Below are 20,516 nucleotides of genomic sequence, written 5' to 3'. Positions count from 1 at the left end.
AATTGTCCAGACATTTAACTCTTATCAGAAACCACAAATATCAATCTTATGGTGGCACTATACTAAAAAGTCACGTTATTAGGATTCATCCTCTGGGGGATTATGAATGTCTGTAAAAAATTTCATAGAGCAGGACTCAGAAGAAACTGTTTTCAAAGTACATCAGCCATGACTCAAATATTGTAGCAATTTTATTTTATCAATAAATACATTGAGTAAAGAGACATGTGCAAAACTTCTGGATTCATGAAGGTCAATCAATTGTGTAATATTTCACAATATCTGTGCAATACAAAAAATTACAAATATTTTACATACTTTTAGCACCATTAGGCAACACTTTTGATACTAACATTTAATCATATGAAATCCCTATAAAATGAACATATTGCTAGTACTGCCAGTCCAACTGAGAATCAACATAACGGTCTGCAGCTCTATGCTGCTTTCAGCTCATTGTTTTGGTTTGTTGAGTATCAGCTCACACTGACACCCCTTAAATGAAACTGAAAGGCTAATCTCCACAACTTTAGACCAGTTGAAAGGTGCAGTGTGTGAGATTTAGTGGCATCTAGTGGAACGCACTTGGCAGAAATGGAATATAATCATCATAAGTATATTTTAATTATTGTGTAATCCCATGAAAATAAGAATTGTTGTGTTTTCGTTACCTTAGAATGAGCACTTTATATCTACATAGGGAGTGGGTCCACGGAGCCTGCCATGTTTCTACAGCAGCCCAGAACGGACAAACCAAACACTGGCTCTAGAGAGGGTCTTTCGTGTTTTTCGCAAATTTTGCAGCCACTGTTGGTTGTCCTACACGCTTGGAAGGGGAGGCATATTCATTTGGTTGCAATCTACAACCTCACCGCTAGATGGCATTAAATCTTACACCTCCAATGTCCTTTAATGTTCACTTCCTGCACAGCAGAGAGCTATAGTAAACATGCAGGTCATGAAGAAAATGGAAAATCTAGCTAGCCAAAGATGACCAAGATCATTTTTTTAAGAACTGGTGGACTAAACCAATAAATCAGGACCACAAAGCAACTGAATATTGAACTCACGTTCAACAGGTGGCAAAATAGAGGACTACAATGGCATACAGATGTTGATGCTGGGTGTTTCCTCTTGACTTTACTTGCTGCTCTTTAGTGGTCATAAATAGCTTGATCCTGCAACATACTGTTGACAGTACTTAAAGATTGATAAGATCAACAGCATTAAAAACCAGTTCCTCTCATTTCTACTTCTTTCTCTTTGTTTTTCCGACGCTGAAAGCAGGAGAGAAATGCCCAGGTGACAGTAATGCCAACCAGTAAACAGACAATTCCCACAACCACTGGCACCCACACAGGAATGGGGGAGGAACAAATGGGCACGAAGATGGTTGGTGTAGGACTGGAGCTGGTGCTGGTGCCGGTGCTGGTGCTGGTGCTGGTAGTGTCTGAGATAGGAGTATCGATTGTGGAGGTCATCACAGGTGGACTTGGAAGACTGTTGATCTTAGTGAAGATGAAGGGACTGGCCTATAGGAAAGATACAAATAGTTCAGTGAAGAAATGTAACAAACAAAGAATTTTTAAAATTATATTAAGTAATCTTGGAACACTTATGCCTAAATATACTGAATATTCAACCACAAAAGATCCAGCCAAAGAGATTATGGATTTAGTGAAACAAATAGAGAGATGCAAAGTATTCAATATTAGATAAATAAGAGATTAGGAAATAAATAATAATATGAACAAAATATAACATATAAAACATATAACTGTAAAATAGTGAAATTATCCAAGTAATGTTATTTCATTTTTCTTTTGTTCACCCCAAAACACTTTTATTTCAGCTCATTTTTATTTCACTATAGTAGTTTTTATTCCAAAATGCCGTTTTTGCAAAGATTGTTTTATTTCATTATACCACGTTTAATCACAAAGTCTGTTAAAACTGTAAAACCTGCTGGGATTAGATAAAAATGATCTGCGATGAAGAAGAGTGAAGTTACATTTCATAGTATTGGACTTTTAAAAATGTACTGGATTATTTCACAATTTAATGGTTACATTATACTTTTTGTGTATTTAGTTATATGATCATTATTTCTTAATGCCTTTTTTATTTATTTTTATATTGGACACTTTGGGTCCCCATACAAGTAAGAAGGATTAACTGTAAAAAGTAAACACTAAATACAATAATCTAAAAATACATAGCATGAGTTGTGACTGGTGGGATTTCTCTCCAGACTCCAGCAGTCTTAACGCATACCTCAGAGGGACAGTGAATCTTGGAGCGGTCATATGTGAAGTTGTTGTAGGCCTGTTTCCTGCCTACAGGCTCCAGCTGTTAAAACAGAGAAATTATTTTAAACAACAAACCACTAAAAAAACTGCAGGGAAACACTAATCACTCTGCTTCGTTTGATCCATTACTGCTCAGTGCTCACCATGTTGTTCCAGAGGGCAATAGCCATCTCAGCATGAGCCCGCTCACTGATGTGAAAGCAGTCTACAGAGAAGAAACTCGTGTCTGCTTCACCCATCTGGTGAAAAGATTAGATTTTCAGCAAGGGTACATTTAATTATTTGTACATGTGTTTGATTCCACCTGTGTGTCTCTGTAACTTACGCCAATTTGAGGTATAAAAGAATTGTGTAAAAAGGGTTGAAGAACAACAGCAAAGTCTTCTTTTCCGTCATAGCGATCTCCAGAGATAAGATACTGGATTTCAGCCTAGAAAAAAAAAAAGGAATGAGGAGGGAACCCCTTTTTTTTTTTTTTTTTGGAAAATATTGAATTGACTAGAAAAGCTATTTGCTTTTACCTGATACTCGTGATTGATCCGTTTTATCTCCTCAAACTCTGGGGAGTTTTCAGCTGGGTTGATAACACAGGGACAGCTTCCCCTGCGAAAAACAGATTCCTGTTAATTCCCCTTTTACTGAGATAAATAATGAGATGATCCCAAAATAATCGATGCAAATACTTCTCCATAACATAATCCTTGAAATTCTAAATACAAATCCTTGACTAGTCAAATGAAAATAAATGGTTTTAAATATTAAATGTAGTAAGGACTATAAGGAGTAATTGTCTATAAAAACAGCTGAACCAGTAGTAACTCTATTTTGCAACATGTCAACAGTTTATGTCCATTGCTACAGCCAAACGTTTTCTACATCAAGGGCCCCTGTAACAATGTTAGCATCTTTTATATGTCCACTAAAGCTGTTTTGTTGGCTTGAAAGGTGTACACATTATTAGGAAATGAAAAAAGGCTCTGAATATGGTGTTAATTGGAAAATAACAATTTTTAAAAGAGTGATGTGGATATATTTCAAAGAAATCCAGATAATAACAAAAATCTTCTGTAAACAAGCTAACCTAACCATAGCACTTGACCTCTTTAAGCATCTGGAAAACTTTTTCCCTGTCATTCTCACTCCCTCTTAAAGGAACAGTTTGACATTTTGGGAAATGTGCTTATCCACTTCTTTGCTGAAAACTAGATGAGAAGATCAATAGCACTCTCATTTCTGTACGCTAAATATGAAGCTATAGCTAGGAGGTGATTAGCTTAGGTTAGCATAAAGACTAAAAACAGGGGGAAACAGCTAGCCTAGCTCTGTCTAAAGGTATCAGCACCTCTAAAGCTCACTAATGAACACATTATATCTTTTTTGTTTGTTTTTTAGAGTCACAAAAAAGTATAAAAATGAGAATTTAGCTTTTTTTAGTCTTTATGTTAAGCTATCATAATCTGTAGCTTAATATTTAGTGTACAGGCATGAGCTTATAAACGGATAATCACATTTCCCAAGGTGTCAAACTATTCCTCTACAAAATCTTCATATAATTTACATGCTTGATAAATAACTTATGTCTTGACTAGAATTTAATCTTATATTTAAGGGGAGATGATCAGAATACACCACTGGAATGACCAACCTTAATTACGTATATGATGTTGGATGGGAACATGATAAAACAGACAGAAAAACAGGTTAGAGAAATACAAAACAAACCTTTGTAGTAGTGAACAGCCCAGTGTGTTCTTCTTAACTGTTTTCAATGGGTCTATTTGCAAGATCTGCACCACATTGACCAACAGCCTAGGTACCTATAGACGCAGAAAAATAGAAAAGAAGGGGAACAGGCAGAAAAATATGACCCACTTGTACTCATGCGGACAGCAAATGACATTAAGGTATAATTTTTAATACAGCTTACCTCGTTGTAAAGCATGTCCAAGCCTAGCATAAGATTGTGGCTGTAATTCTTGGGTGACAGATTATTCTGAGGAGATACATAAAGAATGATTTGTAGTGCAGTTCAATATCATAGACATATGCAGTTATTTATGTACAAAATATGCATTTTGAAGGATCACTTACTTGGTCCAAGCAATAATAGCAAAGATCATTTGCCCCTATGAATATCGTCACAAGCTTCCAGTCCTTCTCAAAATTCATCCCCTGTGTAGAATGGATGCAGATTAGGAGCATGAAAAATAGAAACATTATTAGAGTCAGGAATGTACAGAGTCTTATAAGTTACTTAGTCTCACCTTGTTTTCTCTCATGGCCTTGATGAGATTTTGGACTTGTGCTGGGATCTCTCTGTGACAGACAGAGCAAATGCAGGCAGCAGTGTTAGAGAGATGACAATGAGTCATTCATTTACTCAGGTGGAGGAACAAAAAGTATGTGCACATACGAAGTCTTAGCTCCAGATACAGCCATGTTGAAGCCCTTCTGGATTGACCCCAAACCTTTGGAGAAGCCCTTCAGAGAGGGGTTGAACTTCTTCAAGATGTCTGAGGAGATATAAAAAAGAATGGATCCAGTACCAAACGGAGAAACAGTGCACTGATGGTTTGTATCACTACAGTAGCTGGATAAAAAAAGTGAATGAGTAAACAATTCTACTCCTGCTTCAGTACAGCTCTTCAGCTGGTCCACTGACAACCATAGAAGCCAGTGACTATAGTAGCTCCCAGATGTGGATGCCAGATGTGTGACTAAGAAACACTATTGATTAGAAACTGTCCCACATGAAAGGAATAGTCCAACAATTAGGGTAATGTGCTTATTTGCTTTCTTGCCAAGATTTTGATTCAGCAGCAATTAGCATAGCATTGTATAAAGACTAGAAACAGGGGAAAACAGCTAGCTTGAATCTGTCCATAGGTAACAAAAATCACCTACCAGCACCAATGAAGTTCACCTATTAACATAACACATTTATATCTGTGAGGTTCCCAGGCAACTACCAGAAATGACTGGATCTGGCCTGTTTCCAGTCTTTATATTAAGTTAAGCTAACTACCTGCTGACTGTAGCTTCATATTTACAGTGCAAACATGAGAGTGATATAAATATGCATGTGCAATTTTCAGCATGAAAGCAAACATACATATTTCCCAAAATGCTAAACTATTCCTTCAAGGTATTTCCAGTACTTCTCAATCTGATTGCTTATACTGAAAACAGCCTATAATAAGTGATACTACTAAAAAGAATCAACTTCTGCTGACTTGAAATGCACATTCCCAGCATTATGTCAGAGAAATTGTAATTTTCTGTCTTACTTGGTAGTGTTGTGACAGCCTCCAAAGTCTTATCTCCTCCAATGCTGCAAGAAAAAGCCAATAAACATCAGTATGTTTTGTAAAAATATAACAGTTCAGTAAACCTCATGAACACTGTGTGCATGTTATACCTCCATGATACTCCTTTATACTCTCTTTTGAGTTCAAACAGATCCTTTGCTTTAGCGCCAGTTCCTGCCTGTGAGCAGAGAACAAACAAGCCACATATGAAGACATGCAGCGAGCACCCTGAGACACTGACAAAAGCAATTTCTACATCAAAGAAAAAAACACCAGAACATGAAGGGGATCATCATCAGTAGGGAAAGCTATCGGGCTGATAACAAATTGATTGGTGTCATTGGATGTAGTTCAATGACACCAAATAGCTGATATCAACAGGTTCACAGTTGGTGCTAAATGTTTCATGTTCCCCCTCAACACTCACAATGCACACACATGTAAAAAAAAAAATTATTTTACTGATTAATGCATTTTCAATATGTGTCCAGTTGTTTGGTACAGTAGGTCTCCTTCTTTGTAGTTTTTTTGAAAAGAATAAACTGTGCATCATCGTGTTGAGACACTAACCGTTGAAGAGTCTCCCAGTGCTGCCACCACCTTGATGTCTGCTGGTCTTAGCTTATGAACTGTAAACATGAGAGAACATTCAGAGACATAAAAGAGATTCATCCTAATGACATAAAGATACATATCATCCCTGTACAATTGCAGCCATTTTTTCCTTAGCTTAAAGCCACTATGTGTATAATTTGTATGTGATTATAGCATGTTAAATTATTCTGATGGTATAGTTTTCATTTGTAGTGTCACTACATTTCATTCTCAGTGTCACTGGCGTGCATAGTTCATAGTTGTTGCTCATAGTTGTTTGCTTGGTCTTTGTTACAGCTTATGACCTCTAGGTAAAAGAGCACATCCAGTTTGTGACCATATAATCACATATCAACTGTCTGCTGATAAATGCAGAGATGACCGTCTGTCTCACCTGAGGTTGGCACAGTGTCAGATGGAGCAAGGTCCACACAGGAGAAGTCACTTCCCCAGTTCTAAGCAGAAAGAAACAAAGAAAGGAATTGACAATGTGTAAGGTTAATCTCTTTCTTAATTATTTTCTCTGTCCATCTTCAGTTATTAATATTATTAGAGTGATCACCTTTGAGGAGGTATAATTATCGCAAAATTAAAAATAGGAGTCAGATTACAAAATGGGTTTTCAGCATATTTCTATCACTTGACCAAAAGAGTAATATGTTTGTCTCTATGTGTGTTAGTCTTTAATAAATTGTCAATGTGTCAAGTGTGTACCTCACCTCTCCCCCAGTGCATGCTGGAATAGCTTCCATATGAAGCACGTATAGAAAAATGGTGTATATGAATATATGGATGAGCAAATAGAATAATTTGGATTAAATTTGTAATCTGTTGCCATATTTCTTGTCCACTGCTTTGGTGTTTCTGTACTTTACTTCCCAGGGGATAAGGATATCTTGTCAATCAAACAATGTGTAGTGTACTGTCTTTTTCATTTTCTAATGGTGACATTGTAAGTTTCACTCTCATCCAGATTTTTTGAATCACATATTTTTGTAGGAATTGTCCTTGTTGGATAAAGAGCTTCTCAGATGGATATTATATGCTTACTGTGTTAGGTTCAGGTGTTGGTGAGGGACCAGCATATGTATAATTGCTGTTGCGATAGGTCCGAATGTATGGTGAAGCCTGTGGACAAAGAGAAGAGCTGAGTTGCTTGAGCATGACATGATGGCAGTCGGTGACTAGCCTCACAATATAGGCTGACATTTACATTCAAAAAGCATGGGGAATTAATTAGTGTTTTGTTTCTTTAGAGGCAGGACAGTAGGAGAATTGAGAGCCATCAAACCATCAAACTAGTCACTAACATTCATAGCTGAATGACTTTCTTTTTACTTGCAATTTCCTACCTTGGTTGGACATTTCAGGCCCATGTCGTTAGTAAAATTTTGTTTGGAGGTCTTATGGCCCAGAGGTTCCAGCTGGGAAAACAGGAGTCAGAGTAACAGTACGGTCAGTACTTTTAAAATATACAGTATGTATGGAATCACAATGTTACAACAAACATGACAATTTTATCATAATTATCTAATTCTATGTTTATAGTCTGTGTTGACAAGCATCTTTTATCTACTCCACAAATGTCCCTGTTGGACCAATATCTGTATCTGTACCCTAATTTACTGCTGTTTTGTGATTGTTGTGATTTATTAGTTTAGTTTTCCTGAAATCAATTAACAGCTAATCAAGCTAGCCACTATACTAGCTGTCTGAGGCTAAGGTGTTGCTAATACAACATTCTAGCTTGGTCACAAAATACAACAACAACAAAATACAGATTCACTAAATGATGACCGCTCAGACTCACTTCTACCTACTACTGTAGCAGGGACAGGGAGAGCAACTCCCTTATGTGATGTAATATGATATGTTGATGAAAAAAAGCCTGTTTTAAGAGCGCTGCACAAAATGCTCACTTTTCTGTCTGAATTTCTGCCTTTATGTCTCATTCAACTAATAAAATCATACATTAACCTTTGACAGGATAATTTCCATGATACATAAACTGTAAATCCAGTTAGAAATTCAACCTGCAAGTCGCTCTTTAACTTATTTACTGTTATATGTCTTACTCCTGTGAGCTATGTATATGTATACTTGATTAATTACTAAATGTGGATCTTGCATTGGTAGTACTTTGTTTCTTCCTGGCATGAGGGACAGTTTACTAATTTGACAGCTTTTGTGAATGCAGTTTTCTTACTGGTCTCACTCTTATGGTGTCACATCTTTTTTTCTGATTTGTGATCATTATCTTTGGATTTGTTGTCAAATACTGTTTACACAGTTTCACAATTTCTTCCTTTGAAAACCTCAAGGGTCAACTCCTGGCTTCAACCTTTATTGGAAGTGTTTTCAGCTTCATAGCTGTGCACTTAAATACATACCGTAGTGAGGGCAGAACATGTTTTAGAGTGTGATAAGCCATTTTAATCTAATACTTCTATTCATATTTTCATGATGGGATAGTTATTCACTGACATTACATTAAGCTAAATGTATCCACAAAAATGTTATATGCATAAAATAATAGCTTCTTCTTCTGTTTGATTCCTACCATGTTGTTCCAAAGGGAGCGAGCCATCAGTGTCTGGGCCTTCTGGCTGAGATGGAAGCAGTCAGCACTGAAGAAGGAGCGATCCGGACGGCCATCCTGTGGGAAAGGTATTGTAAATATATAAACCTTGCTGAGTACTTACTATCAGGGCAGTAAAGTGTAAGACTTTATTCTATGGGAGTTTGGTCTATATGCTGCAGGCTGCAGAAAAAAGTAACTGCTGGAGTATTATTCTAAAAGAGAGATGAGGAAAAACTGTTTATCTAGGATGACCAAGTGGCAACCACAACAGTAAATGTATGAAAATAACGGGGAAATTCACTCAAATTTTCTCTAGAAATAAGATAGCAATCAGTTTTTCCATAAGAGCTTACAATCTCAAACTTAACTGACCATTAAAGGAATTCTTCAACAAAATGCAGTCATTCACTTTCTTGCAGGAAGTTAGATTGTCTACCACTCTCATGTCTGTATACTAAATATGAAGCTACAGCCATCAACCTGCTTATCTCTGCTTAAGATTTCACACAGGGGGAAAGAACAAGCCTGGCTGGCACATTAACCACCCATGAAACCCAAACTTGATGCTTTAACACATCAATTTTTGCACAGATTAAAATACTACATATACAGTAAAATGTTTATTATTGAAGTGTAGGTCCTGGTAGGCTAACTTTCTCCCCCTGTCTACAGAATTTATGCTAAGCTAAGCTGTTGTTAGTAGCTTCAAATTTAGCGTACGGTTTAAGAGTGATATCAGTCAGCAAGAAACTGTATTTCCATAAATTTCAAACCATTCATTTAATGATAATGACTTGTGTCTAAATCTTCCAAAATTGTTCAGGGAATTGCTGAAACTATAGACAATAGGGTGTAATTTATTTTAAACATAAAGTGAGACACCAGACAGCAATGTTTTTTTTGTACTGTTGATTCAATGACTTCGGACTGGAGTCAAACAACATTAATATTAACCACCAATTACTTTACATGGTCTATGCTAACACTCTGGGAACCTCTAAATACTGAAAGAGAAACACTGTGATGATTCTCCTGCTCATCCTGTGGTTAAATATTTGATAAAGTGACTGATGGACCAAAGTCAATGTATTCCACATATGAAAGAGTTAGCAGTGTTACTGACCGGCAGCTTGGGGACAATGACTTCTCTGAAGAAAGGCTGGACGACCACAGTGAAGTCTGGTTTGTCATACCGACCTGACTCCACAAGCTCACTCAGTGAACGCTGTAAGAAAGACGAAAAGTTGATGTTGCATGAGGATGACCAAGCAGGTTACATTAAGGATCACAGTTTGGCTTCCTGATCTTTCATACCTGATAGCCTCTATTGAGTTCCTCCACCTTTTGAAGAGCTTTAGAGCTGGGCTTTGGCAAGATGACGCAAGGACACAGAATACTGAGAGAGGAGAATAAGACATTGTTATACCACCATTTATACCACCAGAGAAAGATAGATTCGTGATGGCAGCACATGAGCTGGATTCAAACCTCACATGAATGTTGCTGCGTAGAGATTAAACTTTTCAAAATGTTCAAGATCTCAGAGCATTTTAACATGCACAGTGTAAAAGGCTGAAACGATACTCACTTAACCAGCCAGGTTGGGCATCTAAGTGAAGGATCCACGTGCATATCTCTTAATGGGATAATGTGAAGTGGTTCTACTAAGTTCACCAGAGCACGAGGTACCTGACAGAGATGAGTTCAGTTAATGTTTACATACAATTTAGCAGAGTAACATATGTCTGAAAATGTAGCAGAATGTCTGTTGAATTTACCTTTCTGTGTAGATAATCCAGGCTTTCACGAACATAGCGAATATAATTCTCTACAGAGTAGAATAGCTGTGAGAGAAGGGAAATGTTGTCAGGTTATGTCTTTCAGGTGTTGCTTTTGGCCCTTCCAGGAATGGTTTATGAATTATTACTTGACATTTAATACTCACAGAATTGTAGCAGTGGTCACACATGTCATTTCCACCAATAAAAAGAGTGATCACTTTCCAGTCTGATTTAAAATTGATTCTCTGTAAGACAGAAGACAGAAGAATGAGCATCAGTAGTGTGTAGTAATGTTTGATAAAGACATCGGGATATGATGCATTGTGCCACTGAGACACTCCTTTTATATTGTATGCTTTTTCTTACTGGCATTATTGTGTAAGATAAGAATTAGTAGATTGTTCTTGTTTGAAGTATGAATAAAATTATAGGCATGTACTGTATGGAAATTTTGACCTCTAAAAAGGGTAATGTCTTTGCTTTTGTCATATCCAAGGGAGACAAAATATATGCGAATGCAAGATTTTTATAGTGAATTTGGGAATTTTAAAGATAATTTAAGAATAAACATTTATGAACTTACAGAGTCACTCTTCATCTTTTCCACCAAGATTCGCACCTGTGACGGCATGTCCCTTAAAACACAAATGAACCAAAATATCATGATGTAATACAAAAAGATATATCTATCCAAACTTTCTTTCAGTTTTTAGCTTTTATAGTAACTGACTCTCGAAGAGCAGTTTCATCACAGTCTTCAGTCTTGATAAACAACTTAAACAATTAATTTTAAATCGACAAAATAATCTGGATTCAAGGTCCAGAAATAGCTAGTAAGTAGACTGTAAGTCAAGATTTAATTAATCAAACTACTATTTCCAAGGTCAAGAATTAACTTTCACTCAATTTATTTCATATTCCCATTAGATTGTAGCTTGTATCTTTTTAAAATGATTTAATCCTTTCAGTAAGATGTATTTATTTGTACAAGTAAATGCATTTTCTAGGTGACATGCACTCAAAAACTACTCAACTCTCAGTAACTTGTAAATCAAATGGATTGGATTGCCAACAGGACAGTCTGTGTTTGTGTGCTTAAATCTGCTGAATTATTACAACATAAAGCAGTTGTTCTGTAATTACAACAAGTCAGATTCAGCTGAAAAGGCCTCTGGTAGGACTCACTCGCTTTTCGCTCCTGCTACAGCCTGGTTGAGGAAAGCCTTAGGATTGCTTTGTTTACCCATGCCAACAGAGTAGCCCGTCAGGTTTTGGTTGAAATGCTTTAAGATGTCTACAATGACAAAGAAATAAGAATAAAAGACTTCAGTCTGGACAGCGGTTATGCCCATCATAGAGCAACAAAAACTTACTTCAACATGTTATTTGAATCATAAATCGTCAAAAAGACTCACTGGGCAGAGTAGTTACAGTTGTGAGGTTTCCATCTCCGCCAATACTAGAGTTAAAATAACCATGAAGTTAATTTCTAACCAAAGGAAATTATGACATTGATGATATATGACATTAATACCAACACTGTTAAAGAGGTTCAACATAAGCATTATGCTGCAATATTGTGTGATGGTTATGTTGAAAAGGTTTGACTGACCTCCAGGATAAACCTCTGTACTGATTCAGGACGTCCAGTATGTTGATTGGGCTGGATCCAATCCCGTTCCCTGCCTGACAGTTAGAAAAGGAAAAGATGTTTCATTAACAGGATAAAATTAGACAGCAGTTCTCTTTTCTCCAATCACCTTCCTCAGGAAGAATATACCAGTATACCAGCCTCTTCCTTCAGTATTGATATAAAAAAAATGATCATACTCTGCTGTAATTTGTTAAGACTTTTCACTTCTGTTATATAACTGCATGGTCGAAATTCCCACTTAGATCTTTGGACTGTTCACAGTGGAGGCAGAGACTCTAGTCAATTGTTATGTAATTAAGGCTTTTCATTATTGATAATCTACTCATTATTTGTTTAGTTAATCAGTAACTGTTTTGATAGACCCAACAAAAAGTAATAACTACAACTTATATCTAGCAGTATTGTTGGGTTGACTGTCAGGTTATTCAGGTAATTATAATGTAGCATGGAATCTGTTTTATTACTGATCCATCTGTTGTATCTTTGCAATACTACAACTACAGCATATATGTATCTAACTTTAAATTATTACATAACAGACCTCCACCTCCTCTTGTTGGTATAAATATATCCAGTGTACAGTTTTAATATTCAAGGACAGTCCTGCACCTTACCCTAGAGCAGTTAACATTATCCACTCATTTAAATTACTAATTAATAGTATTTTAGTTGGCACTATCACTGTACAGTGTATATTTAGTATATATTATTACATATTATTATGGTCTTACTTTTAGGATCTATTAACATTGTATTTGTTGTTTTAAATTATATGTCTCTTTGTTTTATGTTATTACTTTTCTCATTGTTTTTCTATCTATCAATTTATCTAAAATAATGACAAAATAACAGACTTCCAGATTCAAGTTCACCTACTGTCAAAGAGTCTCCCACAGCAGCCACAACTTTGATATCTCCAGGCCTGAGTTCATGCACTGGGAAAATACAGAGGCCAGTCAGGATAAAAAAGGGCCTGTTAACTTCATTAATTAGACAGCATGGGAGTTTAAGAGAGACTGTATAGCAATATAATGCTCATACTACATGTAAATAGAGTAATATAGCAATAATACTTGCTAAAATACTGTAAAGATGGATTAAAGAAAAGTTCTATTTGCATTAGCAAGGTGGCAAACAGGAGCTTCTAAACAAATATACAACATATTGGGCTGAAAATCAAAAATCACACTTTTAAATATACAGATGGGGGACAAATTAAAGGAAAAGTTGGATTTTCTACTGTATCAGATAAATTGTTTTGTATGCTTTTTTTTGTATTTGTATGTGCTTATATGTGAAGGTGTGTCACATACATTAATATTTGGAGTCAAAGAGAAAATTTGCTGGAATTGCAAGATAAAGTGTCATATAGAAATAGACATGAATATAATCTGCCTGGCCAATTGAATATTAAAGTCACTTTGGTGCCTAATAAAAATGTATTATTATTATAAATTTAAGTGTAGACTGTCTTACCTGAGGTAGGTATGGAGACTGAGGGGTTGAGGTCATTGCAGGGCATCTCTGTGCCTGTAAACTGAGCGGACACACAGAGCACATCCACAGTCAGAACTAAACAGGAGGCAAACAACGCTGCCAGAGCCTCCATTTGGCTCAATACCAGGCGATACTCACTGGCTGAAGCAGAGGAGAGGCATCACTGTGGTGATATGAAGGAGAGTTCCCCTCCGTCCTCAGGAAGGGTCGGTCCTTGGGGAGGGAGGAAAATAGCCAGGGGGAGAGGAAAGAAGAAAGAGGTGGGAAGAGAAAGAAGAAAGCAATAATTCACTATTTTATATACCAGATATATCAGTATGGTGCTATTTTTAACTTTTATCATGCCTGTTTAACTGCATGTTTGTGAGTTATTAACATAGTTACTCACCTCAGTTGGACATGGCAATGCGATCATCTTTCCATTGTCCTCTGTGTTATGCTGGTCATTAGTGGGCTGCAGCTGTAAGACAAACAAATCATTGTCTTCATGTTTGCATCAGAGCGAACAATGACTCTGTATATGTGTGTCTACATGACAGAGAAATAGAGATTGCTAAGGCTGTGTTAGGCCTCACCAGGTTTGTCCACATCTGCACCACCAGTTTGTCAGTTTGCTGTGACGCTTGTGACTCAGAGAGAGGCTTCCCACTCTGAAAATGTAGAAAATAGGAAATTAATAGAAAAAAATAAGAAAACAGAAAAATAGGTAACAAAATGTGGGAAACTCATTCAACGGTGAAATTAACTAAAACAAAACCTTGAAGGTATTCCTGAACCAAATTATCTACTCAAGACTTCCAAGATCTTGAGCCAGAATGGTCTGACTAAGGCAAATTTCCATTATTTGATTTGTGAACAATTCATGTGAACAATTCATGTTTCTAAAACACTTGTTTCCACTGTGGCAGTGACAGAAAATTAAAGATATACATCATATCATATGTCATGTTAAGTTAATTGTCCTTGCCTCAGCACCAATATTACTAATATAGTAGTACCAAGATTTACCGGGGATGCAAAATAGTACAAGTGAAAGGAACTGTAAGATTGAAGGTTAAAGGCATTCAGCTGACACTTTCCCTTAAAGGAAAGGTTCAGGTCTATCTTTAAACAACACTCATATGTGCCCATATGTTCATTGAAAGAGTTTTTGGTCGTTCTAATTGTTCCTCCTGTTCATACTGGGACTGAAGAGATCCCTTCCTAACATGATTCCAGTCTAAGAGATGGAGGACAAAATCTACAGTCCTTGTTTCATGCAAATATGCAAAAAGCCTCATATTAGCCTTGGCAAGTTCAACCAAAGCTAATATGAAGCTTTAGCAGTCTGACTGAATCACATTAAATGAGGATCTTCCAAAGTTCTGTGTTTTTAGTTCAACATTCTCTCTTTGTTTTACTATTCCTGTTACTATAATAGAGGCAATTTCATATTACAAACTCTGTAATTTTGGAAGATATCCACTTGATCTGACTAATTCAGATCACTGAAGCGTCATATTAACTTCAGCTGAAGTTTAGAATGTATTTTACACAAAATGACTGTGGATTTTGTCCCGCATTGAAATTGATTTAGGAAAGGATCTCTTCATGGCCAGTATGAGGATGAGGAGCCATTTTTCATGTCTTTCAGTACATATGGGCGTATAAGTATTGTTTCAAGACAGACTCAGCTGAATGCCTGGGACTCACAGCGACAGTTGAGAGGTCTGTGATGAAAGGTGAGTCCTGCAGGATGACGGTGAAGTCATCTCTGTCAGCGTACCAGTGCTTCTTCACCAAGAGCTCATCCAAGGACTCCTGTCCAATGTTAAGACATTTGAAGGAAAAATTAACAATAAAAAACCCAGTCATTCAGCAGTTTGTGATTAGTGATTCTCAACTAAAGGACTAAATGTAGCTAAGTATAAGTAAATAATGAAGATGCAGTGAAGACCAGGACAAACCTGCAGAGCTTGAATCAGCATGGCCCTCAGAAGTCTGACTTCTCCTGCACTGTTGGTTTCCATACATGGACACATCCTGCCAGTAAAACAAATGCACTCATTAAAACTTAAAATGTGGAGACAAATTCCTGTTTTGTCCTTTAATAGAAAGTGATTTTTTTTTAAAAAAAAAGGCTCAAAAAAAGATTTGAAGAGTATGTGAAAGAGGTGAACAACAGAAAATTACTGCTATTTTACAGCCTTATATTACATTTAAAATGTCAGCAGCTAAAAGTCTTTATGTAAAACATGTACTTTTAATTATTTTATTTAAACATGTCATAATCCAGTTAACACTTGTAGTATGAAGAGTGACTTTATTGTGAGACTAGCAGATTTCAGCTTGTGGCCTTCATTGGGATCATCATACAACACATTTTAACACAAAGAATATTTAAATAAGAAACCAAAAAGTTTAAAATTAAAGAAAATATATAAAAGACAACCAATCATATACACACAATACATATCAGCCAATGGGATTTTCCCTTCTCCATGTACTATATAAGTAGATTAATTTGAGCCAGAAATGCTTACAAATAATTTAACTGACTTTTACATATTAAGCCAGTGATGAGGACGTTGTACATGTGAACTCACTTGTTTGAGAAACTGTCATGCTCTCCGTTCCATAATGCAACACTGACAATGGTCTGCTTCAGCTGCAACACCAGTCAAGAGAAATACAATTGAAAATGTGTAATTATAATAATACAGTATAATATAAAAGTAATACAGTAATGGTGAATGAAAAATACTGTATGTGAAATATACTGTACCTGAGAGTGCAGCAACTGCAGAGCAGCATCCACATCTTCAACTACGGATCTGATAACAGACTGAACCTGTGCACACAAACACAACAGTTTTAGGTCACAAGAGCTTTTTTAAATTTCTACAATGTCAACTGAGTAGGATCTGCTTGATGTTCTTACCAATGACACAAAACAGATTGTTAGGAGGTATTAATTAGGGTGCCAACAGAATTTGTAAAAACAATAATGCATTTTCTAAGGTTTGGTCGTCAGGTAATAATTTGTACATGGGGGAGACAATAGCAGCAATCAGGAAGCAGTCAGTTATAAGGAAGTATTGTTTCATTAACTATCTCCCTGCTTCAGCACATTTGCTTTAGCTCTTATGGTTCTTATATAAGCTGTGGGATGTTCTGTAAATCAGATTACTGCCTAAATAATGTAGAGAATGTGTTATAGGAAACACAACGTTTCTATAGAACACTTCTTAACAGGTTCAAGGAAAGGTCAGAGTGGGTAAACCTGACATTGATAAGAATAAATCCATTCTGTAACTTAACTATTTGAAGCAACAAAGAAACACAGAAGAATAAGTTATTTGTCATAATTTTGTAACATCAATATAAACAGTTTACCTGCTGCTGCTCACAGGTGCAGAGCTGATCCACCTGAACGAAGAGAAGCACCAACTTCCAAGAATCCTGTAAAAAAAAAAAAAAAAAATCATCTACTTTTAACAGTTTACTATTTTGAGCATTCACTCCAAAACTAGTTATAAACATTGTTTTTTTTTTACTATGGAATAAATGTAATTCTAAAAAACTGTTTTAGATGAGTTAAAGCACAAATGTAGACGTAGAAATGACTAAAGCTAAAATTAACAATATGCCTGAAGGGAATCTGGCCTCTAGAGCACCTACCTGACTGTTCTGGAGATGGAGGGACACTTCCTTTGCCTGCTCCACTAGTGTGCTACAAACAGAAAGAAGAAGAAGAAACATGGAAGCAAAAACTTAAAATCACTGGAAGCAGCCCAAGTTATTGAATGCATATTTCTCAAAACATTCTTACTGTACCTGTGTTGAACAAACGGAGCAGCATACACATTTGTTTCATCTGAGAGAGGACTGATCAGAGCGGGATTGAACAAGTTCATCAGCTCTGACAGAGAGAAATGAGGACAATCTTAAAACCAAAACCGAGACTTGATTTTACCAAGTAGCTTTTTAATTGTATTGACAAAGTCTAATCATGGAAAATAGTGTCGTTTTAGGCTTTGTTACAATTCAAAATACCTGTCAGTCATCAAAGCTTTCAGCTGCTGGCAACATCTACACACTTTTAACACCCTTACACATATGATAATCCATTATAAGATGCCACGAAGTTAGTAATGGCACTCATTTAAAATTTAAATACAGCAAATATCTTCATTCTAATTGAGCATAGTTTTAGGGGAAACATTACAGTGTTTAAACAGAACTGCAAATTTAGCATTTTTAATCATAAGGAATTAAATGCACATCTATCAACATCCGTGACCTGACAGCTTTGATTCAACGTTTTATTTGTATGATTTACCGTCCGCACTTTTTATTTAATGAATGGCCTTTGAAAAAGATTAACAGACAACAGGCCTGGTGTGAGACGAGTGTATTGGGGTTCACTATTTCAAATTATCATGGCTAGATGAGATATCAGTGCAGTAAAGATAGTGCACAGTAGTGTAATAGAAGTTCATATCAACCTCTTTAGATGAATTATCCTGTGTGTGGAAACTGAAAGCCAATACTAGGGAAAGTAAAATTTGGAAGGAGCGTTTTGGTTGCAAAGATTCTGTAACTTTCCATTCAAGTCCCATTGTAATGCAGCAAAAGACAACATCCCAAGAGTCCAGTAATTACATTTAAAAAGATTTAGGGAAATCAGTCTAGAAATAATTAGAAATAATTTGCTTTAGGCTGTGTAAACACCGCAAAATTACCTTGAAGTCTTGATACTACAGTGGACAGCTCAGTGCTGCGGGAAAAAATAAAAACAGTATTTTATAAATTTCAGACTTTGTGATGTAAATATAACGGCATGGTTGAAGCTGACTGCTGACCAAAGCTCACCTGTGAATGTGAAGTCCGATAGAGGAAAACACAGCCACATCTGCAGGCTTAATGCTGTTAACTTGAGAGGAAAAGATATAATTTAAATTGAATGTCAACACTGAGAGACAGGAGACTTTATTGGAAATCAGAAATAAAATGTTGGAGCGATAGATGCTATGAAGAGGGCTGATAATGTGAAGGGAAGCATGATATTTATTGTGTGAATCGATGTATATGAATCAATCAATTAGTTCCTTTAATTAAGTAAAAGTAGCAATACTACATCATAAAAGTAGCTGTCACATAAACGTAGTTCAGTAAAAACTATAATATTTCTCTATGAATTACAGTGGCACGAAATAGAAATATTCAAGTACAAGAAACTCAAGTTTGTACTTAAGTAAATGCACTTAGTTGCATCACTGATATACTGGAAATATTCCCCTGACATTGCAGCCTTAAATTCCATATAACAAGGTTTTGTATGATTTTCACATTTCTCTCATTGTCTTTGTGTATCTTTAGTGGTTAATATTTGACTTACCATTGGAAGGGGGCGGCTCAGAGCGGGACATCTGAGCGCAAGGCAGTCCAGTTACTGAAAGCAAGATGGGAAAATAAAGGTTACTGCAAGATATTAGTATGCAGAAGTAATGGATCGAATATTAAGATCGCTTTTAACAACTGATCATCTATGCAGAATATTTAAATTCACACTTTTTTACAAAAAATGTATTCAATTTTAAGTTTCTGGAGCAGCAAAGGAATAAAGATCTATACTGTACATCCAATAATGGCATCTGTCAAATCTAAAAAGGATTCCAGAAAATCCCTAAACATGAAACTAAATGTTATTTTTCATTTTTAAGAGTTTTTAGTACAAAATAGATTAAGATGTAAGCTTAAACATTTTTCTCAATGTATTTTAATGCTGTTGATGACTATCAAATTTTCAGATCCAGCTCCATCCTTCCACAATTTTAACTTACAACATGATGTATTATTATTCTCTTGAGCAGTTAAAACAGTGATTATCATATGTCAGATTTCTTTTTTTTTTTTTAAATTGCAGCATTGAGCATTAAAGTTAGGAAACAGTGCAAACCTGTCGTCCATGTACACCCCAGGAGTGTGATCAGAGCCAGCTGTGGAAGCATCCTTTTTCTGATTGTCTCAGATTTTGTCCTCATGGATCTTCTCTGGAGCCGTCTGTCCTCTCTGCTCTTTACTGTTTGGCAGTCAGTCTTTTTTCTCACTATCAGTTATATCTGGCCTGTAAACTTTACATATCATAAATATGTACGGGAGGGGGTGGGACTAATTTTGTTCAAAGGACACGGTCAAAGGGTTTTATAATGAATCAATGACACTGATAAGATCCAAATTAAATTTTATTGTAGTGATGAGAGAGAGTGAGTGTGCCAGGGTTATATGGACTGTCTGTGAGGTTTTGCGCAATTTGCTTTCATTTTATAAACCTATTGGTCAATTGGCACCAATACATAAAAACAAGAATAAACATCAGAATTCAATACTACTGAAATATGACTTCTTTTTTTTTTTACCAAACATTAATGTTTGTGAGCTGTAAAAATCTGCAGTTTGACTCTACACTACTACACTGAACTGTGAGGAAAACCTTAATCAAGACACAAGTCTTGCAAAAGGAGGTCATTTCAAGGTTCTAGTATTTCTCTGTTAAAAGAGCAATATAATATCTGCTCTGCAGTTGGATAAAAGAAGAAGCTAAAGAAACTCTATCTGCTGGTTTAACAAGCTAAATAAAACATGCAAGCTAGTAATCTGTTTGGTTGGGATCATAAAATCTTCACATCTTTATCTACATAACATAACGTCAGAATTTAATTCTTTTGTGTCAAAACTGTTTTATGTTTTTTTAAAATAATGACTTTTGAGTCTCCACATTTGAAAACAAGAGGCCCTGCTACTATTTAA

At 36.0% G+C, this 20,516-nt stretch overlaps 1 protein-coding gene across 1 annotated transcript; it reads right to left on the bottom strand.

The window, feature by feature from the left end:
* Positions 1–713: 713 nt before the first annotated feature.
* On the bottom strand, positions 714–19,973 carry LOC121882037 (phospholipase B1, membrane-associated-like). Its single transcript, XM_042389969.1, has 42 exons — positions 19,666–19,973; positions 19,105–19,158; positions 18,579–18,639; positions 18,449–18,483; positions 17,541–17,625; positions 17,385–17,436; positions 17,100–17,165; positions 16,489–16,554; positions 16,310–16,371; positions 15,671–15,746; positions 15,417–15,524; positions 14,300–14,374; positions 14,113–14,184; positions 13,863–13,937; positions 13,704–13,764; positions 13,104–13,162; positions 12,186–12,259; positions 11,989–12,032; positions 11,759–11,867; positions 11,157–11,208; positions 10,738–10,818; positions 10,571–10,636; positions 10,381–10,481; positions 10,107–10,188; positions 9,916–10,017; positions 8,772–8,867; positions 7,564–7,635; positions 7,262–7,339; positions 6,606–6,666; positions 6,188–6,246; positions 5,728–5,795; positions 5,597–5,640; positions 4,723–4,822; positions 4,574–4,625; positions 4,401–4,481; positions 4,237–4,302; positions 4,032–4,126; positions 2,831–2,912; positions 2,635–2,739; positions 2,453–2,548; positions 2,275–2,349; positions 714–1,532 (listed from the first exon to the last, which is right to left on the bottom strand). Exons 1-42 carry the CDS (start codon positions 19,748–19,750, stop codon positions 1,227–1,229), a joined length of 3,339 nt encoding a protein of 1,112 aa, XP_042245903.1. The 5' UTR covers positions 19,751–19,973; the 3' UTR covers positions 714–1,226.
* Between the last annotated feature and the right edge of the window lie 543 nt (positions 19,974–20,516).

The sequence above is a fragment of the Thunnus maccoyii genome, chromosome 17, assembly GCF_910596095.1.
Source record: "Thunnus maccoyii chromosome 17, fThuMac1.1, whole genome shotgun sequence".
Taxonomy (NCBI): Eukaryota; Metazoa; Chordata; class Actinopteri; order Scombriformes; family Scombridae; genus Thunnus; species Thunnus maccoyii.
This window is presented reverse-complemented; position numbering and strand designations above follow the sequence as displayed.